Below are 21,974 nucleotides of genomic sequence, written 5' to 3'. Positions count from 1 at the left end.
AAACCTTGCCCTATGTGCTCTTGTTCCACCACCTATACCACCACCTATACCATCCCTGTAACTGGCAAAACATGTGCTATCAAAGGGAGAACTACCAATGAAATGACATGTTATGTACCAGCTGTTATTTAAACACCATTCGAATTCTACTTTGGCGTGTCTGCCACCAAGTTATCAGATTGCATGAATGGACATAGACAGCCAGTGTAAACTGGCAACACAGAATATCCTGTTGCAGAGAAAGCTCTGCACCATGATAGTCCTGACCTTGGTGCCTGTTTCATCACAGTTGCCATCTGGATTCTCCCTCATGGCAATCTCTCAAAACTCCTCAGGTGAGAAATGGTGCTACAACATGACCTTGGTTCTCACCACCCAGCTGGCCTTAATTTGCGTTAATTTCTTTGGTCTCAGCATTTCTTTTCAGTAACTATTCCTTTCTTCACTTCTTTTTAGTTTTCTGTATTTATTTTCTGACCTGTCTCATCTCCATCTCCCTCCCCTACCACATATGTTGATCACGTATAATGCATATAACTTTCAGCTCTTATTAAGTCTTGCATGATGTTTTGTCAGTAATCTCTGTCTTGCTTATTACTCTATTGGCGTAAGGAGGGCTATGCGTGAAGCGTTCAGTGAATTCGAAAGTAAAATTCTATGTAACGACTTGACAGAAAATCCTAGGAAGTTCTGGTCTTACGTTAAATCAGTAAGTGGCTTGAAACAGCATATCCAGACACTCCGGGATGATGATGGCATTGAAACAGAGGATGACGCGCGTAAAGTTGAAATACTAAACACTTTTTTCCACAGCTGTTTCACAGAGGAAGACCGCACTGCAGTTCCTTCTCTAAATCCTCGCACAAACGAAAAAATGGCTGACATCGAAATAAGTGTCCAAGGAATAGAAAAGCAACTGGAATCACTCAACAGAGGAAAGTCCACTGGACCTGACGGGATACCAATTCAATTCTACACAGAGTACACGAAAGAACTTGCCCCCTTTCTAACAGCTGTGTACCGCAAGTCTCTAGAGAAACGGAAGGTTCTAAATGATTGGAAAAGAGCATAGGTAGTCCCAGTCTTCAAGAAAGGTCGTCGAGCAGATGCGCAAAACTATAGACCTATATCTCTGACGTCTATCTGTTGTAGAATTTTAGAACATGTTTTTTGCTTGCGTATCATGTCGTTTTTGGAAACCCAGAATCTACTCTGTAGGAATCAACATGGATTCCGGAAACAGCGATCATGTGAGACCCAACTCGCTTTATTTGATCATGAGACCCAGAAAACATTAGATAAAGGCTCCCGGATAGATGCTATTTTCCTTGACTTCCGGAAAGCGTTCGATACAGTTCCGCACTGTTGCCTGATAAACAAAGTAAGAGTCTACGGAATATCAGACCAGCTGTGTGACTGGATTGAAGAGTTTTTAGCAGACAGAACACAGCATGTTGTTATCAATGGAGAGACGTTTACAGACGTTGAAGTAACCTCTGGCGTGCCACAGGGGAGTGTTATGGGACCATTGCTTTTCACAATATATATAAATGACCTAGTAGATAGTGTTGGAAGTTCCATGCGGCTTTTCGCGGATGATGCTGTAGTATACAGAGAAGTTGCAGAATTAGAGAATTGTAGCGAAATGCAGGAAGATCTGCAGCGGATAGGCACTTGGTGCAGGGAGTGGCAACTGACCCTTAACATAGACAAATGTAATGTATTGCGAATACATAGAAAGAAGGATCCTTTATTGTATGATTATATGATAGCGGAAAAAACACTGGTAGCAGTTACCTCTGTAAAATATCTGGGAGTATGCGTGCGGAATGATTTGAAGTGGAATGATCATATAAAATTAATTGTTGGTAAGGCGGGTACCAGGTTGAGATTCATTGGGAGAGTCCTTAGAAAATGTAGTCCATCAACAAAGGAGGTGGCTTACAAAACACTTGTTCGACCTATACTTGAGTATTGCTCATCAGTGTGGGATCCGTACCAGATTGGGTTGACGGAGGAGATAGAGAAGATCCAAAGAAGAGCGGCGCGTTTCATCACAGCGTTATTTGGTAAGCGTGATAGCGTTACGGAGATGTTTAGCAAACTCAAGTGGCAGACTCTGCAAGAGAGGTGCTCTGAATCGCAGTGTAGCTTGCTTGCTAGGTTTCGAGAGGGTGCGTTTCTGGATGAGGTATCGAATATATTGCTTCCCCCTACTTATACCTCCCGAGGAGATCACGAATGTAAAATTAGAGAGATTCGAGCGCGCACGGAGGCTTTCAGACAGTCGTTCTTCCCGCGAACCATACGTGACTGGAACAGAAAAGGGAGGTAATGACAGTGGCACGTAAAGTGCCCTCCGCCACCCACCGTTGGGTGGCTTGCGGAGTATAAATGTAGATGTAGATGTATCAATATTTACTGGCCACCTGTATATTCTGCACTGTGCTAAACACATCACTGTGTAAATGTCGACTTCTTTCGAGTAAATTAGAGTATTAGGGTGTTATAGGAAATTCTGAGAATTGGTTCAAGTCATATTGCTCAAAAAGGAAACACATGATATCAACAGGAATGAGTTCCAAATGAAGCTATTATTCCTCATCTAACTAGGAATTGAAGTCAGATTATATTTTTTTTAAGCTGATACTTCATGCCTTGGAACTTAGTTTCTCCGGCATGCACACGCAATGTCACATGCATACTGTCTGCTGTTGCCATAGCACTATCACTGCTCAGACATAGTTTTGCCAACTTCCCATCCATCTGGACTAATACTTAAAAAGACAAGGCCCAATAAAAATTCTCAAATAACATAAGTCATATTCAACTTAATAGGTTACAGGAGAAAATATAAAAGCACAGTATATGAAACAGGCAAGATGGAATACAGATGTGTGAAAAATCAGACTGACAGAAAGTGCTAGATGAAAAATGCAAATCTGCAAAGCATAAAACAATGTCCCTGAAGGAATCAGGGGTAAAATATAGGAACCAGACTGCAGTTATATGAGTCGAATCACATGAAAGGGAAGTAGTAGTTGAGAATGGGAGGGACAGGGTTGTAGTCTATCCTCATAATTAGTCAATATGCACATTGAGCAAGCAGTAAAGGAAACAATGATGAAACTTGGAAAAGGAACGAAAGTTCAGGGAGAGGAAATAAAAACACTGAGGTTAAAACATAGCGAATTGGAACCTTTCCATCTGCTGCTGTTGTACTCCTACCTATAAACACATTTTTTCATTTTATATTTCAACTTTGTCTGACTAAACATACTGTGTGTACACTGAAATGGTCACAATACTGTGATTGAAACATTCCTCATTAATTTATTATTCAAGTACTAATTTTAAATCTTTTGATTATAGTGATTGTTTAAAACCATATCCATTCAAATTATTCTGTAATTGAAATTATTCTAACAGTCTGTAAGGGTTATATTTGAGTACTTTAAACATAGCTGCGCACCAGCAACGGTTCCACGTAATCAGATTAAGAGCAGCCGACCAGTTGCAAAGGATAAAGTAATCTTTACCTAGGTTTCAATAGATATAAATCTATCTTCTTCAGAAGACGGCCTGGGGACAATGAACATCATAATTTATATTAAGGTATGAAACATGAGTCAAGAATAAAGTTTAACATATATTAGGAAAATATTGTATTACAAGATGTGAGAAGGATTCCTGGTACTTACAGTATTACATTAACATGAAGCGATATGTCCTTATCGTTTTTACAAACATCTGCATAGTTTCATTAGTCACATAAAATATAGCCCTGAGAACAGGGTTTGTCAGACAAATAAAATAGGTACATGGAAGTTGGAGAGCGCATAAGCGACTGAGTAAAATCGGCCAGCGTAGTAGCACTGCGGCCAGGGCAGGTGGCGCTCAGGTCGCGAACTATGTGCCAATTGACGTACTGAAGTAACATTTAAATATCAATATTAAATGCGTCCTTGAATAGAGTAACAATAAATAAAATGGAAAGCATTTAACACTCCCGTTATGACATTGTGGGAGGCATAGGAATAATAACGTAGATGTATACATCAAAAAGACAGGTGGCACTTCCGCCGTGAGTTACATGCAGTGGCCTATACAGCCAGAATATAAAAGTTATATTACCATATTAGTGAAGCACATAGAACGTATATAAGTCAAGACTTTAAGAACAATCTGTAATGGCTCTTAAGACATAAATTACGAAACCTGGTCCACAATCCAGTTACTCCACACTTTAGAATAAAAGAAAATTACATGAGGGCCGCTGTAGTGGCAGCCATACATCGTGAGAAAAACACATTATATAAAAGATAGTGAACTGAAAGATTTGAAAGTGCGTTATAGCTTCCTGAGGAAATAGACTACTGAGGTTACTAGCATTAATGTTATATATTAAACAGTACGGGTTTGAAGCCTTCGAAAAATTGTCTACAGGCAAGGTTCAACTGATCATTCAGTATATTGCCGTCTTTGAGCTCTAGATGTTTAAAAATAAATAGCTCTTCCCACAGATCTAGTCTCCGTCCTTTGACCTGTCTGTGTAGGATAACCGTGTCTTCTAACTGTTTAGGCGTATGGCCGGTTATCAAGAGGTGTTCAGCAAAAGTAGAGTTGTGAATATTCGTTCCTTTTTTACCTAATAGATGTTCTTTATATCGTGTTTTCACAGCTCTGCCAGTTTGACCAATATAATATGAGGGACAGTTATTACAGGTTAGCTTGTAAATACCTGAATTAGAAAACCAATCGCTGGCAATCTCTACTGACTGTACAAGATTTCTTTTTAAACTGTTATCTGTAGAGAAGGAGACGTTGCAGTTATATTTTTTATTTAGAAGACGTTTAATCCTTAATTGGTTTTCTAATTCAGGTATTTACAAGCTAACCTGTAATAACTGTCCCTCATATTATATTGGTCAAACTGGCAGAGCTGTGAAAACACGATATAAAGAACATCTATTAGGTAAAAAAGGAACGAATATTCACAACTCTACTTTTGCTGAACACCTCTTGACAACCGGCCATACGCCTAAACAGTTAGAAGACACGGTTATCCTACACAGACAGGTCAAAGGACGGAGACTAGATCTGTGGGAAGAGCTATTTATTTTTAAACATCTAGAGCTCAAAGACGGCAATATACTGAATGATCAGTTGAACCTTGCCTGTAGACAATTTTTCGAAGGCTTCAAACCCGTACTGTTTAATATATAACATTAATGCTAGTAACCTCAGTAGTCTATTTCCTCAGGAAGCTATAACGCACTTTCAAATCTTTCAGTTCACTATCTTTTATATAATGTGTTTTTCTCACGATGTATGGCTGCCACTACAGTGGCCCTCATGTAATTTTCTTTTATTCTAAAGTATGGAGTAACTGGATTGTGGACCAGGTTTCATAATTTATGTCTTAAGAGCCATTACAGATTGTTCTTAAAGTCTTGACTTATATACGTTCTATGTGCTTCACTAATATGGTAATATAACTTTTATATTCTGGCTGTATAGGCCACTGCATGTAACTCACGGCGGAAGTGCCACCTGTCTTTTTGATGTATACATCTACGTTATTATTCCTATACCTCCCACAATGTCATAACGGGAGTGTTAAATGCTTTCCATTTTATTTATTGTTACTCTATTTAAGGACGTATTTAATATTGATATTTAAATGTTACTTCAGTACGCCAATTGGCACATAGTTCGCGACCTGAGCGCCACCTGCCCTGGCCGCAGTGCTACTACGCTGGCCGATTTTACTCAGTCGCTTATGCGCTCTCCAACTTCCATGTACCTATTTTATTTGTCTGACAAACCCTGTTCTCAGGGCTATATTTTATGTGACTAATAAAACTATGCAGATGTTTGTAAAAACGATAAGGACATATCGCTTCATGTTAATGTAATACTGTAAGTACCAGGAATCCTTCTCACATCTTGTAATACAATATTTTCCTAATATATGTTAAACTTTATTCTTGACTCATGTTTCATACCTTAATATAAATTACGATGTTCATTGTCCCCAGGCCGTCTTCTGAAGAAGATAGATTTATATCTATTGAAACCTTTACTTTATCCTTTGCAACTGGTCGGCTGCTCTTAATCTGGTTATATTTGAATGAATTAATCATTCATCTTGAGAAGATTGACACCATCAGTAGAAAGTCCTGAATCCATTCCTTCCAGTAACTATCTTTGTATTTTCAAAAACTGACTGACTTAACAGCTACTTGTAACTGAAGTTTGGACATACCAAACGTATTTTGCCATTCGAGTCATTCTTGTTTAATTCTCAAAAGCCCCATCATACTTTTGTTGGCTTATTTTCCTATCGAACGACTGGTTCCAATATTCAATTAAGTCATTAATTAAGAATTTGTATAAATTAACATAATTTCAAATACAGCAATTGCACTTGTAAATACGAAATTTGCAACAGATGCATACTAAATAGTTCTGTCATCCTTTTTACTTTGTTAACTAACCATATATAATGTAAATCAAATTAATGTATACAGTTCATCTGCAATAGTAAATTCTTACCTTTCAGTTTTATAACTTGATTTGCATTTATTGAAATCATTAAATACCCTTCCACCTGCTCATAGATGCTTCCCCTCCCTCCAAAATTTTTCAGTCTGTTCTTGGAGTCAGTTGTGCTTACATTTTAGGTCACTCGATTACTGAATGATAGTAGCCATTTATCTTTATAAACTTCTTTGGTGGAAATGAACAAAAACTGTATTTATTAGATTGCACTTTATAGATGTGTTATTGACCTGTGTTGTGTTAAAAGTCTCCAGTGACTTTAGTAGAGAACTGTCTTACCTGACTATGTTTTTGTGAATTGTGATTAGCGGAAGGGTGAGGTCTGTGACACATGTTGCCATTGAACTGTTACTGATCGTATGAGATAGACGTATTTTTGTGATATAAGGGCATTCAAAAAGAAACGAGCCAGAGGCATAATTACAGAAACCAGTACCTGTATGTTAGAAGTGTTGACCCTGGCTGTTGAGACACTTGCCCACTGTGACACAAGGTGGTGGATGGCTGTCTCATAAAATTCCCGGGGCTGCGATGTTAACCAGTTCCGCACATACAGCTGGACATTGTTGTCCGAGGTGAATCGTTTGCCCCTCAGAGCCCTTTTAGGGGGACCAAAAATGGCATAATCACAGGGAGAGAGGTCCGGACTGTATGGAAGGTGGCCGAGAACCTCCCATTTGAATTTCTGCAGGAGTGCTGCAACTGTGTTGGTCATATGAGGCTTTGCATTGTTTTGGAGCAGAATGACCCCACAGGTGAGATTGCCTGGTCGTTTTGATTTGATCGCTTGGCGAAGGGTGGTCAAGGTTTTCGAGTAATGCTGGGCATTCACTGCTGTCCCGTGCTGCAGGAAGTGAATCAGAAGGGGGCCATCTCAGTCAAAGAAGAACATCAGAATAACCTTTCCTGCACTCATGTGGACGATGACGTCCAGCTGTACGCGTGGAACTGGTTAACATTGCAGTCCAGGGAATTTTATGAGACAGCCATTCACCACCTTGTGTCACAGTGGGACAAGTGTCTCAAGAGTGAGGGCCAATACTTCTAACATACAGGTACTGGTTTCTGTAATTATACCTCCCACTTGTTTCTTTTTTAATGCCACTTATATATAAACAGAACAGTTAAGAAGCTAGTCATCATTCAGAAAGTGAATCTAAATTTAATAGATGTGTGAACTAGTGAAACTAAATATAATGGTGCTGTGTCCATTATTAACCTTGTTCAACACCCAAAAAGGTTTCAGTTTTGAAATGATGAACTAGTGCTAACAAGAAAAAGAGACTAGGTTAGTACTATTGGAATGTTTTCTTATGACATTATAATTCTGTCACAGAAGGCAAATGACTTGGAAAAGCAACTGAATCCCTGGAATGTCTTGAAAATGAGGTTATAAGATGAACATCAGCGAAAGTAAAACAAAGAGAAGGAATGTAGATCAGTTAAACAGAGTAAATGCTGAGAGAATTAAATTAGATAATGAGACATTAAATGCAATAGATGCCATTTATCATTTGAGCAGCAAAATAACTGATTATGGCTGAAATAGAGGGGATATAATATGCAGACTGTCAATAGTAAGAAAAACTTTTCTAAAAAATGAGAAATTTGTTAGTATCAAATATAAATTTACATGTTAGGGAACTTTTTTGGAGTGTAATCTTGTATGGAAGTGAAGTGTTAATGATAGTTCAGATGGGAAGAGAACAGAAGCTTTTGAAATGTAGTGCTATGGAAGAATGCTCAAGTTCAGATTAGTATATCAAGTAGCTAATAAGGAGAAACTGATTTGAAATGGAAAAATAAGAAATATATAGCAAAGTAACTTAAATAAGGAATCAATGGCTAGGAAACACTGAGGCATTTAGGAATCATCAATTTTTAATGATGCGAAGGGGAAGGGGGTGGGGAGACCAAGGCATTAAGCAGATTCAAATGGATGTAGGTTGTAGTAGTTATGCAGAGATCAAAAGGCTTGCACAGGATAGACTAACAAGGAGAGCAGTATCAAACCAGTTTTCAGATTGTAGACGCCCAACACCACCACCAAGTTTAGCCGACTTTATACGTATGGCCCATAGCACCTGATTTAGTTTAACAACAACATTCATAAAATGCAAAGAAAGAGAACTGTTGCACTCCTGGTTAAAAAGTCTACAGCAAGAGATCTTTCAAAAAATTCTAACACTACAGAAAGCCACTGGCACATCAAAAGTTTCCCTATGGTTACTCATTTACCACTTTGGTGCTGAAACAGAAAATAACTAACGGAAAATGTTAATCTTAAGCACAATGTTTAAACAGTTGTTCACACAGTTATACTTTATTGTACCCTAATTGCCGTTTTTGCTATTTACATGCAAATGGGAGACATTGAAATAAGGACACCTAACATAGAAAAGCAAAGCACCTTCTACAATTTGACATGATGAGAGGACGTTATGTGTACTTGTGAACTGTGGAGTTAATGCTTTCTTTAACGTATATTCATCCATTGTGCAGAGTATGGGACTATGTGGTTAGGAAAGAGCACTGGCCACTCCCATTTACAAAAAGTACAAAAATTTTATGAACAAAATTATAATTCCATACTCCCAGCCTTTACCTGCCACAAGATACTTGTAACATATCCAAATACCTATTGAACACTGTATTCAGTCAATTCTGATCACATGTAGATTAATAGATTCCATAAATGAATTCTTAATATATAGGATCCAGAATGAAATTTAATATAAAATGCTAGATGCGAATAACAAGAAAATGACAATAAAATTTAAATTTACATGAAAACATTGTGAGGTCTCCCACTAAATTGTTTTGTTCTTACAGTTTCTTCAAAATATTCTCAAAACTGTCTTCATATGCACCTTCCAATACAATGTCTTTAGCTTTATTGTATCTGCCCTTTCCATTCCAAATCTCTCTCTCTCTCTCTCTCTCTCTCTCTCTCTCTCTCTCTCCTGATTATAGAGGCATGAGTAGGTTAACTACAATTTATTTGCTTGGAAATGGCTATTGAACAATCCAATCACTGTTGCAGCAAGATATTTATTTGTAGAGGTCTTAAGTTATTGGAGAAGTTCTGTTCTACAGTATTTTATGAACAGAGTGTTATAATGGACAGCATAAGTAGACAGTACGCTGCTTGATATTTTATTTTTATACATAAGTTTATTCTGGCCTTTTTCATCAGTACATGTCCTGCCACTGTAGACGAACATATGTTAACTGTCAATAAACTATTACTGCTGTCCGTAGTTGTTGGATGTACTAATTTTTCAGTAACATTTTAAATTTGGCCGATGAATAAGCAGCTAGCTGTCAAACTTCAATTTCTACAAAAAATCAAAATAACGAAAAATGTATTATAATATGTATGCAACATAAAATCACCTAACAACTTTAAAACGTTACTGTAAAAATATCACATCCAACGACTATAGAGACAGTAATATTTTACTCTAAGTTGACGTATGTCCATCTACAATGTCAGGACATGTAATGATGAAGGCAATAAAGGTGAAATAAGCTTAAATACAAAAATAAAACATCAAACAGCACATTGTCTACTTATTCTCTAGATAATGTCCTCCTGTGACATAATATAAATTGCAGATCCCATAATAAGGATAAAGAGTGATATAACTTGGAAGCTATTTTTATTTTCTTGCCAATTTTCCTGATTTATTGTACTGTTCAAAGAAACAAAGCTTCCTAAATACTGGAAGTTACCTATACTATTAATTCTTACATTTACAGTTTCCAGACAGAATATTACAGTACTTCTACTCATTGCCAGGTACACTGCCTGTTTCACTGAGGGGTTAGTCCCAGTTTCTATAATTCTGTGTGGTAAAGAGATAGTTTGCTCTGTAGTCCAACTACAAGAAGCTTATTTGCAAAGCAAAATGAAAAAATGCATTACGGTTTACACTAGAAGCAATTACCTCATCTTGTTGATGGAGTTTTGTCTTGTCTTGCCATGTGATGTACTTGACTCCCCTCAGTCTGGCAAGATCCAAGTAACAGCTTTCATCCTCACAATTGTACCTAGAACATAAAAGAGATCATATTTGAAGAATTATGTAAATAAATAAATATGCAAGAAGCTGTTGGTAGAATGAAGCATTCTTGACTTTATAACATTAATTAAGCGTACAGCTGAAAACACTCTCTGCTGTGTTGGTAATGCTGAATAGCATTAACATTTTAAATTTAACTTGAAATATAAAATGATGGATTATAGTGTTGTGCTATTCACAATATATTACAAACATTTTTCTTCTTCCTGACACACTGATAAAAGAGCACAAATTCAAATGTTTAGTTTAGAGGTTTTTATGCTTCCAAAATGACTTGCTGAGATTCTTTCAATCAGATATTTATTGTTTGACAGGATGATAAGAAACATCCTGTGGGACAGTGAATATACAATCTGGGTATGTTCTTCTGCTCTCACTGTCTTTTTTTCAAAAGACTTAGTAGATTTTAAAAAGAATAGCTACAAGATAACTACTGATTCCCACTGAGTATTAAGCAATAAGATGCCTTCCTTACCCTACATTTACTTTCCAATACTAATAAGCATAATGGCCCATGTTTTGTGGTGTTTACATGGTTTTCATGAGGCTAATTATAAAACAAATACAGTTGTAAATAATATAAAAAATGATGCCTAAAATTTTCTCATACAATACATAAGGAATGTTGCACTAATAAAGTCAACTAGATCACAGGAGTGTATGTAACAGAGGCCTCAGTCCCACAGAACAGTCTGTTGTCTGGCCATTGCAATTTATGTCATCTATTTTTCATACTATTTTCAGTATAATACACAACACTGATCTTACATAATTTCACTTCCTTTCCCCACAACCCTTCCTCTCATTCATTCAATTGTCCTTTCACATACCACGTTTCATAAATACCATCAGGAAAAACAGCTTCAAAGCTGTGGAACAAGTTATATGCTAAGAGGCAGAAACAGCCACATCAGCTACTTCCAGCCAATTTGATCACTTGGTGACGCGGTCTCTTTGTATTGGTGTGTAACATAGGATCTTTGTAGGTTCTTCCATTTCTGCTGATCTATTGCTTCCCACTGCCAGTTCAATGCAGCTGTCTTTCTTTACTCTCTGTCCCAACCATTTGGTGGTCTTCCCCTGGGTCCCTTTTGGTAAACTGGGCTCTTATCTAATACTTGTTTTAACCATCTGCCATCTCTGCTTTGAGTGACATGACCAGTACACTGCCATTTGAAAGTATTCACTCTTTCCATAATGTCAGTGACCTTTGTTGTCTGTCTGATACCAACTACTTTCTTTCTTTCTGTCCTTCTTTGTTTAGCCCAACTGATCTTTCCATTCCTCTTTGAGTTACTGTTAGTTTTCTAACAATGTATTCAATTAATGTCCAAGTCTCAAAGCAATAAGTTATTACTGGCAGTATGCATTGGTCAAAAACTGTTTTCTTCAGATCAGCCGACATCTTAGACTGCAAAACTGAAGACTTCCTTAAGATTGGTAGCCTAATTTAATACGTTGAAATATTTCTTGTTCTAGGCCTCCTTTCACATTTACAAGTTCGCCCAAATACACATTGTCTGCGACCATTTGCTGTTGCATACTTCCAACAAATATGTTTCTCTCTGGTATCTATTCATTCATCATGATCTTGGTTTTAACATAGCTCATTTTTAGACCAATTTCAGAGCAGACTAATGCAAATTCACTAACCAATATTTGAAACTCCATACTATTTGCAGACAGAACAATATTATCAGCAAACCTCAGGTTATTTAATATCTTTCCCAGAATTTGGGTTTCCTATGTTTCCCAATCCAATTTCTTTTTCTAGGACTCCTAAAAATAATTCTGGAGATGTGGAGTCACCTTGTTTTACATCCTTTTCAATGCGAAATACCGAGCGAGGTGGTGCGTCGATTAGCACACTGGATTGACATTCGAAAGGATGACAGTTCAAAACCACGTCCAGCCATCCTCATTTAGGTTTTCCATGATTTCCCTAAATCGCTTCAAGCAAATGCCAGGATGGTTCCTTTGAAACGGCATGGCCGATTTCCTTCCCTATCCTTCCCTAATCTGATGGGACCAATGACCTCACTGTTTGGACCCCTCCCCACAAACCAACTAACCAACCAACCAACCAACCAACCAATGGGAAACTTGTTGGTTTCTTCAACAACATTCATAAACTCTGTGGAGATTTTGTATAAGAATTTAATTTAGGCTTGTTCTATTTCTTGTTTTGTTAGAGTGTTAAACATATGTATATTACGATAAGACACAGCTAATGAAAAAGCCACCTCTTCTTGTCTTCAACTACTCACTGACACTTCTGGCTTCTATTTAAAACACAGCAATTATATAATTTTACGAAGAGCACTATCAGCTACCAATGCCAAGATCTCTTTTACACAAACATTTGACTTAAACAGAATTTACATTATTGAATTCAAATATTCTGATAAATTGCACAGGAGAGGCTATTAAAGGAACTGAGGTTTCAATTTCCTCTCTGACATCTACCAACAAACTGCATTTGACCAATAAACAACTCCATTATGAACCCTTCAGCAACAAATGGAACAATTTTATCATTTGTACCCCAACTGCATTTATATAGGTACCTAAAGGTAATTTTTATTCTTACTAAAACCCAATTTACTTCATATTAGTCTCTTTTTATCTCAATAAACACTGTTCTATATCTTTTTTAAGACTTCAAAAATATACTTGAGATCTCTGAAGCAGAATTTCCTTACTGACATGATCAAACAATGAAAAATCCATGATGGACTGTAACAATAGTATGAAAAGGAAAGTTGCCACTCACCGTATAGCAGAGATGCTGAGTCGCAAATAGGCACAACAAAAAGAATGTCACAAATAAAGCTTTCGGGCCTGTAAGGCCTTTGTCAAAAATAGACAAAAAAAAAAAACACACACACAGAGAGACAAACGCAACTCACACACACAACTGCAGCCATGTGTGTGAGTTGCGTTTGCATGAGAGCGAGAGAGAGAGAGAGAGAGAGAGAGAGAGAGAGAGTATGTGTGTGTGTGTGTGTGTGTGTGTGTGTGTGTGTATTTTTGACGAAGGCCTTGGGCCAAAAGCTTTATTTGTGACAGTCCTTTCGTTGTGCCTATCTGTGACTCAGCATCTCTGCTATATGATGAGTTGCAACTTTCCTTTTCATAATATTGTTATTGATATGATCACTTCATTTGACATGAATTTACTCCAACAGAGCTCTCTCTCCAAGTCTATGAAGAATAACTAGTCATAAAGGGCAAATTCTAAGCAGTTTGATGGATAAGAGATCAATAAAGAATTTACAAACAGAAATGGATAAGGAATTCTGCATTGGGAGAAAGAACAGGACCTGCCCAGTTAGCTGAGCATGTTAACATGCTGCTTTCACACCATTAGTGTGAAATCTGCTTTAAGAGAATCATTTACTTCCAGTGGAATCAGTCTGACAAGATGACCTTATGGACTCCTCTGCCCTCTTTGGTTTGCTTGCAGGACTTCCTAACTGTCAATCTTGAGAAGTGGCTGTCAGTTATCACATGGCAAATATGGAACCTGATTTGCGGGCTCTCCCTTGGAATATTTTGAGAGATGGAACTGAAGCTCACACTGTGTCAGGGACGGGGAAGGAAATCAGCCATGCCTTTTCAAAGGAACCATCCTAGCATTTGCTTGGAGTGACTGAGTTGGAAAATTTTAAAAATTAGAATTGTGTTTTGGGGCCTTTAAACACTGTATTTCACACACTTTCTGGTCCTAAATAAAGATTTCCCTGCAATTAAAATAGTTGTAAATGAAAAAAATCAGGTTAAGTGGAAAAAGCTAAAAATCGGTTTAGTACGCATAAAGGTGCTTTAGAAATATTTCTGTAATTTTCAAATACTGTAATATCAATACATGTGTATATCTAAAATTATTCATTAAAATGAAAGTAAAACAAGTACACAAAACCCACTTACATCACGAAATAAGAGGCCTGTATTTAGTGTTTTATACAAAATTATTTAGAAGACTTTCTCATTCACTGCCTCTTGTTCCTTGATCTGCCTCTACTTGTATAATGCAGAATCCTCACTAGTGACTGACAATTATTTTCTCTTGACTGATAATCTTGTTGCACTCTTTGCAGCCTGAATCTAATCCTTTGAAAAATTATTTTAGTAGCATGCTCTTCCTAATTATAAATGGTTCATTTTACTGATGATCATAGCACTCAAGGTTCCTGTATTCATACTAGATCAAAATTCAGTATTGTTTTTCCTAACAGTACTAAAAACTCTCTCACAGGCAGCATTATTTTGAGGAATAAGCAGTAATGCAAGCATAAGCTTGCTCAGTGAGGGATAGTTTTTAATGCCTGATGCATCACACATAGTAGATATTTTGTACCAAGCAGTATCAGCTCTGTCTTCTTCCACCATTCCAAAGTCGTCAAACTCCAATTCTAATGTGCGTGTGTGTGTGTGTGTGTGTGTGTGTGTGTGTGTGTGTGTGTGTGTGTGTGTGTCCCTCACAATCACTCAAAACATTAGGAAACAGCTCATTCAGCTTGACAACTGACAATAAAGATTTTCTTTTCCAAGATCCAATACCTGAATCATCATATAGCGGAAATTTTTCTTTGCTGTAACTACACAAGTTGATGAAAGATCTTCTGTCATCTTCATAAAATTTTGTAACTACAGAGTTTTCAAGCTCGGTATGATGAATTTAGCTTCTAGTGTTTACATTCTTGACAATATCTTCACTCTTTGCAATATTTATTTTTTTGAAATTTCAATTCCAGCAGACTACCAGAAGTAGATACTACAGAAGGATTGATAAATCTCACATTCAAATCTGCAAATAAGTTATTTAGGATGGTATGAAGTCTGTGAATTACTGGCTCTTCTTTCCGGAGGAATAAATTTGCTTTTGTAAATAATGAAAGGGTATTATGCAAGAAAAGAAGGTGTAGCTTAATTACTGGATCATTTATAATAGGGTGCACTCTAGATAAGTGAGACTTGTTTACATTTTTTTAAGCTTCCTCATTGAAAAATTTTGCAAGAGGTTTCCACTGTTGAATTATTCTTTCTATGGACTGGAGCAGAGAGAGCCATCAAGTACAAACACACTTCAGTACTTTATTGCATTTGGTGCCATGTATTTTTTGATGCAGTTTAAAAGTAGACTATTTTTCTTGAACTCTTCTGGAAAAAGTTGAAAATTTCCATTACAAATTCTTCAGCATCAAAACATTGTAGGCTATTTGCACCTTTTTGTGCAGCTAAATGAAGCAGATGGCAGGAACAAGATTGAATTCCTAAGTGTGGTTGAACTTTCTTCAAAAAAGCAGCCACTCCTTTTATATGTCCCACCACTGTATTTGCTTTATCACAAGCAAATGAAATGAAATTTTTCCAGGGAATTCCTTTTCTTAGCAGTTCGCCACTCAAGGGATATAAAGTTTCTTTGCCAGTATTTAAATTTGCTTCCAGCAATAATAGTATTGTGGTGCACATCTTTCCCTGTTTAACATCAAAGTAAGTAACAACAACTGGATATAGTTTTGCATCTTTAGCATCTGTGCTACCATCAGTTGCAAGAGAAAAGCAGGATAACACAACTCAAAAAAGAATTGCCTTTAAAAATTAAAAGATTTCCAAGCACCCTTAAGTATAAAACATTTGTTGCTGCTTAACAAATTCAACAGTAGTGCAGCATACAGTTTAATCAGATTCTAATCATGAAGTTGCTGGATCAAATGTCACCAGTGGAGTACTTTTTTAAAATTCCAAATTTATGAACAAATGAAACTGTTATTTAACACATGTGGCAACATAATTTTAATAAAAAAATCTTTGTATTTGCAGTTACTGGTTGCATTAAAATTAATTAGAATTTTATATTGACATGACAAATACCTTTTTGTTAAACGAAAAAATTATATAAATCAATAATACTCTCCAGTCTCTGGAAATAAAAAAGTATTTGATTTTCTATTTGATGTTTCGCATTTTTCTTCCAAATTTTAATTTATTGTGAATAATCACATTTTTGCATGAATAGTAATTAAAAATAAAAAGGTTATTTTAATTTTAAAAACTTATTATTTATTTCTTAATTAACATTTCTATTTGTTAATAAACACAGAATTTAAAAAAGTACGAGATTTGAACCAGTGAATTCACCGTTACAATCTCATTATGCTAAGCACTGAGCTGCTAGCAATGAATTTGTTAATAAGCAACAGATGTTTTACACATAACAATGTTCAGAAATCAAATGATCTTCAAGGACAATTTTTTCAAGTCCTTTCGAGGACTGCATCATACTGCTTAAGAAACTGGTGTCTGAGTGCTGACCTGTTAGTATGAAGCAAATTGGAGAGGGCACAGTGGTCCATGGGTCTGCTTGCGAAGTAAAAATGCCACTGATAGTGCCAGTGTTGTAACACAGGCAACATCAAATTTTTATCTCCAAAATTATCAAAAAATTGTGTATGTTGCATTAATTGTACTTACAGCTCAAAAACAACTGCCCAGTCAGGGAGAAAGAGTAAATGTGTTAGGCCAGCTCCATGTATACCAATAAATATATCACTATTATGAGTGTGCTCCAACTGTTTTTTAAAATCCATTTGCCTATTGTAGACAACCTAAAAGAAATGAGAAGAAAATGTTATTTTTTGCTTAAATTCTTTACTACAAGCACATTCATTGCAGCATTAATGAGTACAGAAAGGAAGATAAAAAAGAAAAAGCAGTAATATTAAATACATAAACTTAATGAAAGTTATCAAGTACTGCTGACATAGCACAAACTGTACAAAATACCTCTAATCTGTCTAAAAGGATACATTTACACTCTGCAGTCAACTGTTATGTATCAAATAAAGTAGCATATACCATTTGACTCCCCTATATAGGCCACTAGAGAGTACTCAGCACACGAGCCGAGTGCCATGAGTGCAGCCCCTAATGCAAAAGATACTAGCAGCAATGCCAGTGGTGAAGGAAAACAAATACAAGGTATCATTGCTGTAACTAATTGCCAAAACCTTCTTCTGATTAAGAAAGCCAAGTTTTGAAGAAGGTCAGTGCAGAGTTCCACAATTTTCTCAGAGGACTGCCCTTGCCCTTGTCAATAAGATTATCAGGCAGCCTAATATCAGTGAATTTTTTCAGCACACAATCCCAGTAATGATAAGTGGCAGTATCTGTGTCTCATTATGTTTCACTGTGTGACTCTTTGCTAAGCAATATTCTGCACCATGGTTTTTTCAAGTGGTTGTGACGATCTTGTGTAGCAGTGACACACACTAGTCCTCCTCAATAGAACAAATAGTTTGACCAATATATGCTTTACCACAGTGGCATAGAATCTTATAAACACTGGGTTCCTTTAGCTCTAAATGAACTTTAACAGAACCCAAAAAGTGGTTAATCTTGGCTGGCACCTGAAACACAGCCTCAATATCAAAATTTCTTAAAATTATACCTATTTTAGCAGATACAACCCAATACATGGTAAGAAAGCAACTGATGTAGATTAATCTTGCTGTACTTCAATATCTGTTCCATTTAAATACAGTTTTTAAGTGTTCAAGCTTGCTGCATCACGAAAGGTACGTGCGCTTCAGAGCAGCATCCTAAGAATGCCAGTGCATTGTACAGGGTGATTCAAAAAGAATACCACAACTTTAAAAATGTGTATTTAATGAAAGAAACATAATATAACCTTCTGTTATACATCATTACAAAGAGTATTTAAAAAGGTTTTTTTTCACTCAAAAACAAGTTCAGAGATGTTCAATATGGCCCCCTCCAGACACTCAAGCAATATCAACCCGATACTCCAACTCGTTCCACACTCTCTGTAGCATATCAGGCGTAACAGTTTGGATAGCTGCTGTTATTTCTCGTTTCAAATCATCAATGGTGGCTGGGAGAGGTGGCCGAAACACCATATCCTTAACATACCCCCATAAGAAAAAATTGCAGGGGGTAAGATCAGGGCTTCTTGGAGGCCAGTGATGAAGTGCTCTGTCACCCATTCTCTGTAAACTGTTTATACCACCGCTTAATACACCACCTATCAGGAGGTTTAACACCATACTTCGTTCGAAATGCACGCTGAACAACTGTCGTCGATTCACTTCTGCCGTACTCAATAACACAAAAAGCTTTCTGTTGAGTGGTCGCCATCTTAGCATCAACTGACGCTGATGCCTAGTCAACAGCGCCTCAAGCGAACAAATGTACAACTAACTGAAACTTTATAGCTCCCTTAATTCGCCGACAGATAGTGCTTAGCTCTGCCTTTTGTCGTTGCAGAGTTTTAAATTCCTAAAGTTGTGGTATTCTTTTTGAATCACCCTGTATTATGTGTGATAGCTAATCACATGCAAATCCTGGTCCGCATGAGTAAGTCTGCAGTGAATTATATGACTCGGAGTGTCGTCATTCTGTTTGTACATGAAAATATCAAGAAATGGGAGCTTTTCATCACTCTCCACTGAATTTACACATCCACAAATCATAAAACAAGACCTTTACAAATTTATTGACAGATATAAATCTGCTTTTATTTATCACATTTGAATCATCTGCATTTACATGCACCAAATAACTTTTTAAATGATTAAGTAACAAAATCTTCACTAAATTAACCATAGCAATTAACCTATTAGTAATTGTGAGCTGCAGTGTGGCTTGGAAAAATCAAAAAGGAGTTCTGGGCTACTAAGCAAATACTGTTGTTTTGTTTTACACTATAACACAAAGAACTTTATTCCAACATTTAGCAGCAATTCTAGAATACAATGTATTTACCTTCTTAACTTCGTATTCTGGATTCAGTTTTAAATGGTAAATGAGTTCATCCTCATTTAATATTCTTCTATATGCTGTGTCTCTTGACAGCAATGTAACATGGATTTTGGAATCATTTCTTTTATACTGTGGAATATGTAACCGATGTAGGATATGCTTAGAAAATGCATGGAACAAACCACTTTTTTCACAGCCCCATATCTGGAAATTTTTGAAGTAACCATTTTAAGGGAATAAACAGACATTTACAAAAAATTACATTTTAACATGCACACTTTATGAGTAATATGTTGCATCATGACTCCGTCTTGTGGAATGAATTGCTCTTGTGATGCTCAACAGAATAACATCATACAGCCTGAAGCCCCAAAACTGTTTCAGTAGATGGTGTCTTCAGAATGCAAGAGCATTTATCCAGGAAGCTGACAAAGTGGAAGAAGCTTTTAGCCAGTGCCTCTGACAGGGGAAGCTGGGCACATATGACTACTCTGGCTAGGCTCCTTTAGGAACAGACTAAACAAGAAGAGCATAACAGATCAAGCCATTGCTGCCCAGTGGTGACACTTAGCTGCTATGGCCTGTTGTCTCTTCTGGGTTGGGGGTGTTGTTGTTGGAGAAATACTTGCCAGCAGACACACGTAAACACTAATCCCCCTCCCCCACACACACACAAAATCAGATCCTCACCTGAGATGCGCTCAGATGTTCTCAAATACTCACCAACATTTTCTGTAAATGATCGTATAGAGCCTATATGTGACTGTATAGAGCCCACTCTCTCTGTGACTTTTGAGGTGGAGACTACTGCAGCACCAGATGTAGTATACAGTTACCGAGCAAGGTCTTCATCTGCAGTAGTAGCAGGCAACCACCTGAGCTGTGGACAGTATGCAGACAACTTGACTTCTTCATGCCACTGGGGCTCCCACTTGGTGACTACCTCCTGCTGGCTACCACGTCTCTAGTGGGACACATCTTCAAGCTTGGGCTGGGGGCAGCCCGGTCCCTCTGTTGCTGTACACTGGTCCCTAAAGGCTTCCATCAGCACTGATCACCACGCAGAGCAGCCCTGTGGGTGCCATTAAAGTTGGTACACTGCTTGAGGTGGTGGAAATAGCATTTTTAGTGGACATGGGGGCTCATTTGTCAGTAGTGAGTCTGGACCCCTTATGTAAGAAAAGACTGAAATTTCCCACAGTATAGATTAATTGGAGTAGGTGACAATGAAGTGGCAACACTAGTCAATTTTTGTACTGAAGCAAGAAATTTTTGAGAGCATATGCAAGTATCACATCATCAGCAAGGAGTACTGCACAGTCCTCAGGTTGAATTTCTTGAATGAGCATCACGCAAAAACTGATCTTTTGCAGCACACAGTCAAACTCGATAAAACATTGTTTTGACGGGGGGAGGCTGCGGCAGAAGATACACTGGCACGAGGTTCTCATACCATGAAGGTGGAACTGATTAAAATGCATACACAAAAATTAAGATCCAGTTCACATGATAAAGTGCTGAAAGGTACAGGAAAACTACTCTGGGGAAACACAAGAACTTCTCTATCGAGTGATATTTTGTGTGTTATAGACCCATTGGGACGCAATGACTGTTCGGATATGTTGCATTATACATAGCAGTGTGACACACATGTAGGATGTGAATGGAGGTATACATTACGAATAATTTTGGCATTGACAAAGTGGTTCTACCAAAGGGGTTGTTGATAGTCAATTCAGGTGTCCTAAATGAGGATGATTTAGAGAGGTCAAGTGTGGACCTCTGCCATTAGCAAACCATCAGTTCATCTGCATTATGTGAAAAGTACAGCATTTCAAACAGGAAACTCCAGATATAAATTTTAAAAATGTAAGAAAGCACAGATTGCTACTTACCATAAAGGAGACACATCAAGTTGCAGACACGCATAATTGTCTTTAAATTGTGCCTGCTGCAATTTGACTTGTCTTCTTTACAGTAAGTAGCAATCTGTCTTTTCCCACATTGTTGTTAAGGTATAGCATTTTAAAGGGAAAGAGTTTTTTAAGGAACGCACTGCTATTTGACTGTTTTACTGTTTATTTTAGTACAACCCAGGTTTCAGCCTTTTATGCCATTTTCAAGTATTTGCCAAAAGTAAAAATTGCATACAGTAAGACCACATGAAATTTCGAAAGATGGGTGGGGGTAGCGGTCCATGGTGGATAGGGAACGTTAGACTACAGTCACAGTGCAATATTTATGAGATAGAGTTAAAGTAGAAAAACATATAGTAATCATACTATGCGTATGGAAACGTAATACTGCATTACACTTGTATAAAACAGAGTAGTTGCATCTTAGTAGGAAAAGCACTTAATGAAAGCCACTCTGGTATTACAAAGCATAAGAAGTGTACAACCTATCTGAATCACAATAGATACAGATCTTAATTATTACAAGGATATTGACAAAGCACAAGGAAATGACGGAATTTCCAGCATATTCAATTAAGCATGACTTGACTTAGATGCTATTTATACCAAACTTGCTGCATATTTG

At 37.2% G+C, this 21,974-nt stretch overlaps 1 protein-coding gene across 2 annotated transcripts in view; it reads right to left on the bottom strand.

Moving 5' to 3' along the window:
• LOC124596506 (EGF domain-specific O-linked N-acetylglucosamine transferase) overlaps positions 1–21,974 on the bottom strand; it is a 138,163-nt gene that overhangs the window by 23,032 nt on the left and 93,157 nt on the right. For both annotated transcript variants that reach the window (XM_047135667.1, XM_047135668.1), the window contains exons 7-9: positions 19,437–19,637; positions 17,127–17,260; positions 10,515–10,617 (exon numbers count right to left, since the gene is read on the bottom strand). In XM_047135667.1, the coding sequence (XP_046991623.1) occupies positions 10,515–10,617; positions 17,127–17,260; positions 19,437–19,637 (438 nt within the window). The remainder of the gene's footprint in view (positions 1–10,514; positions 10,618–17,126; positions 17,261–19,436; positions 19,638–21,974) is intronic.

Source organism: Schistocerca americana, chromosome 2 (assembly GCF_021461395.2).
Source record: "Schistocerca americana isolate TAMUIC-IGC-003095 chromosome 2, iqSchAmer2.1, whole genome shotgun sequence".
Lineage (NCBI taxonomy): Eukaryota > Metazoa > Arthropoda > Insecta > Orthoptera > Acrididae > Schistocerca > Schistocerca americana.
This window is presented reverse-complemented; position numbering and strand designations above follow the sequence as displayed.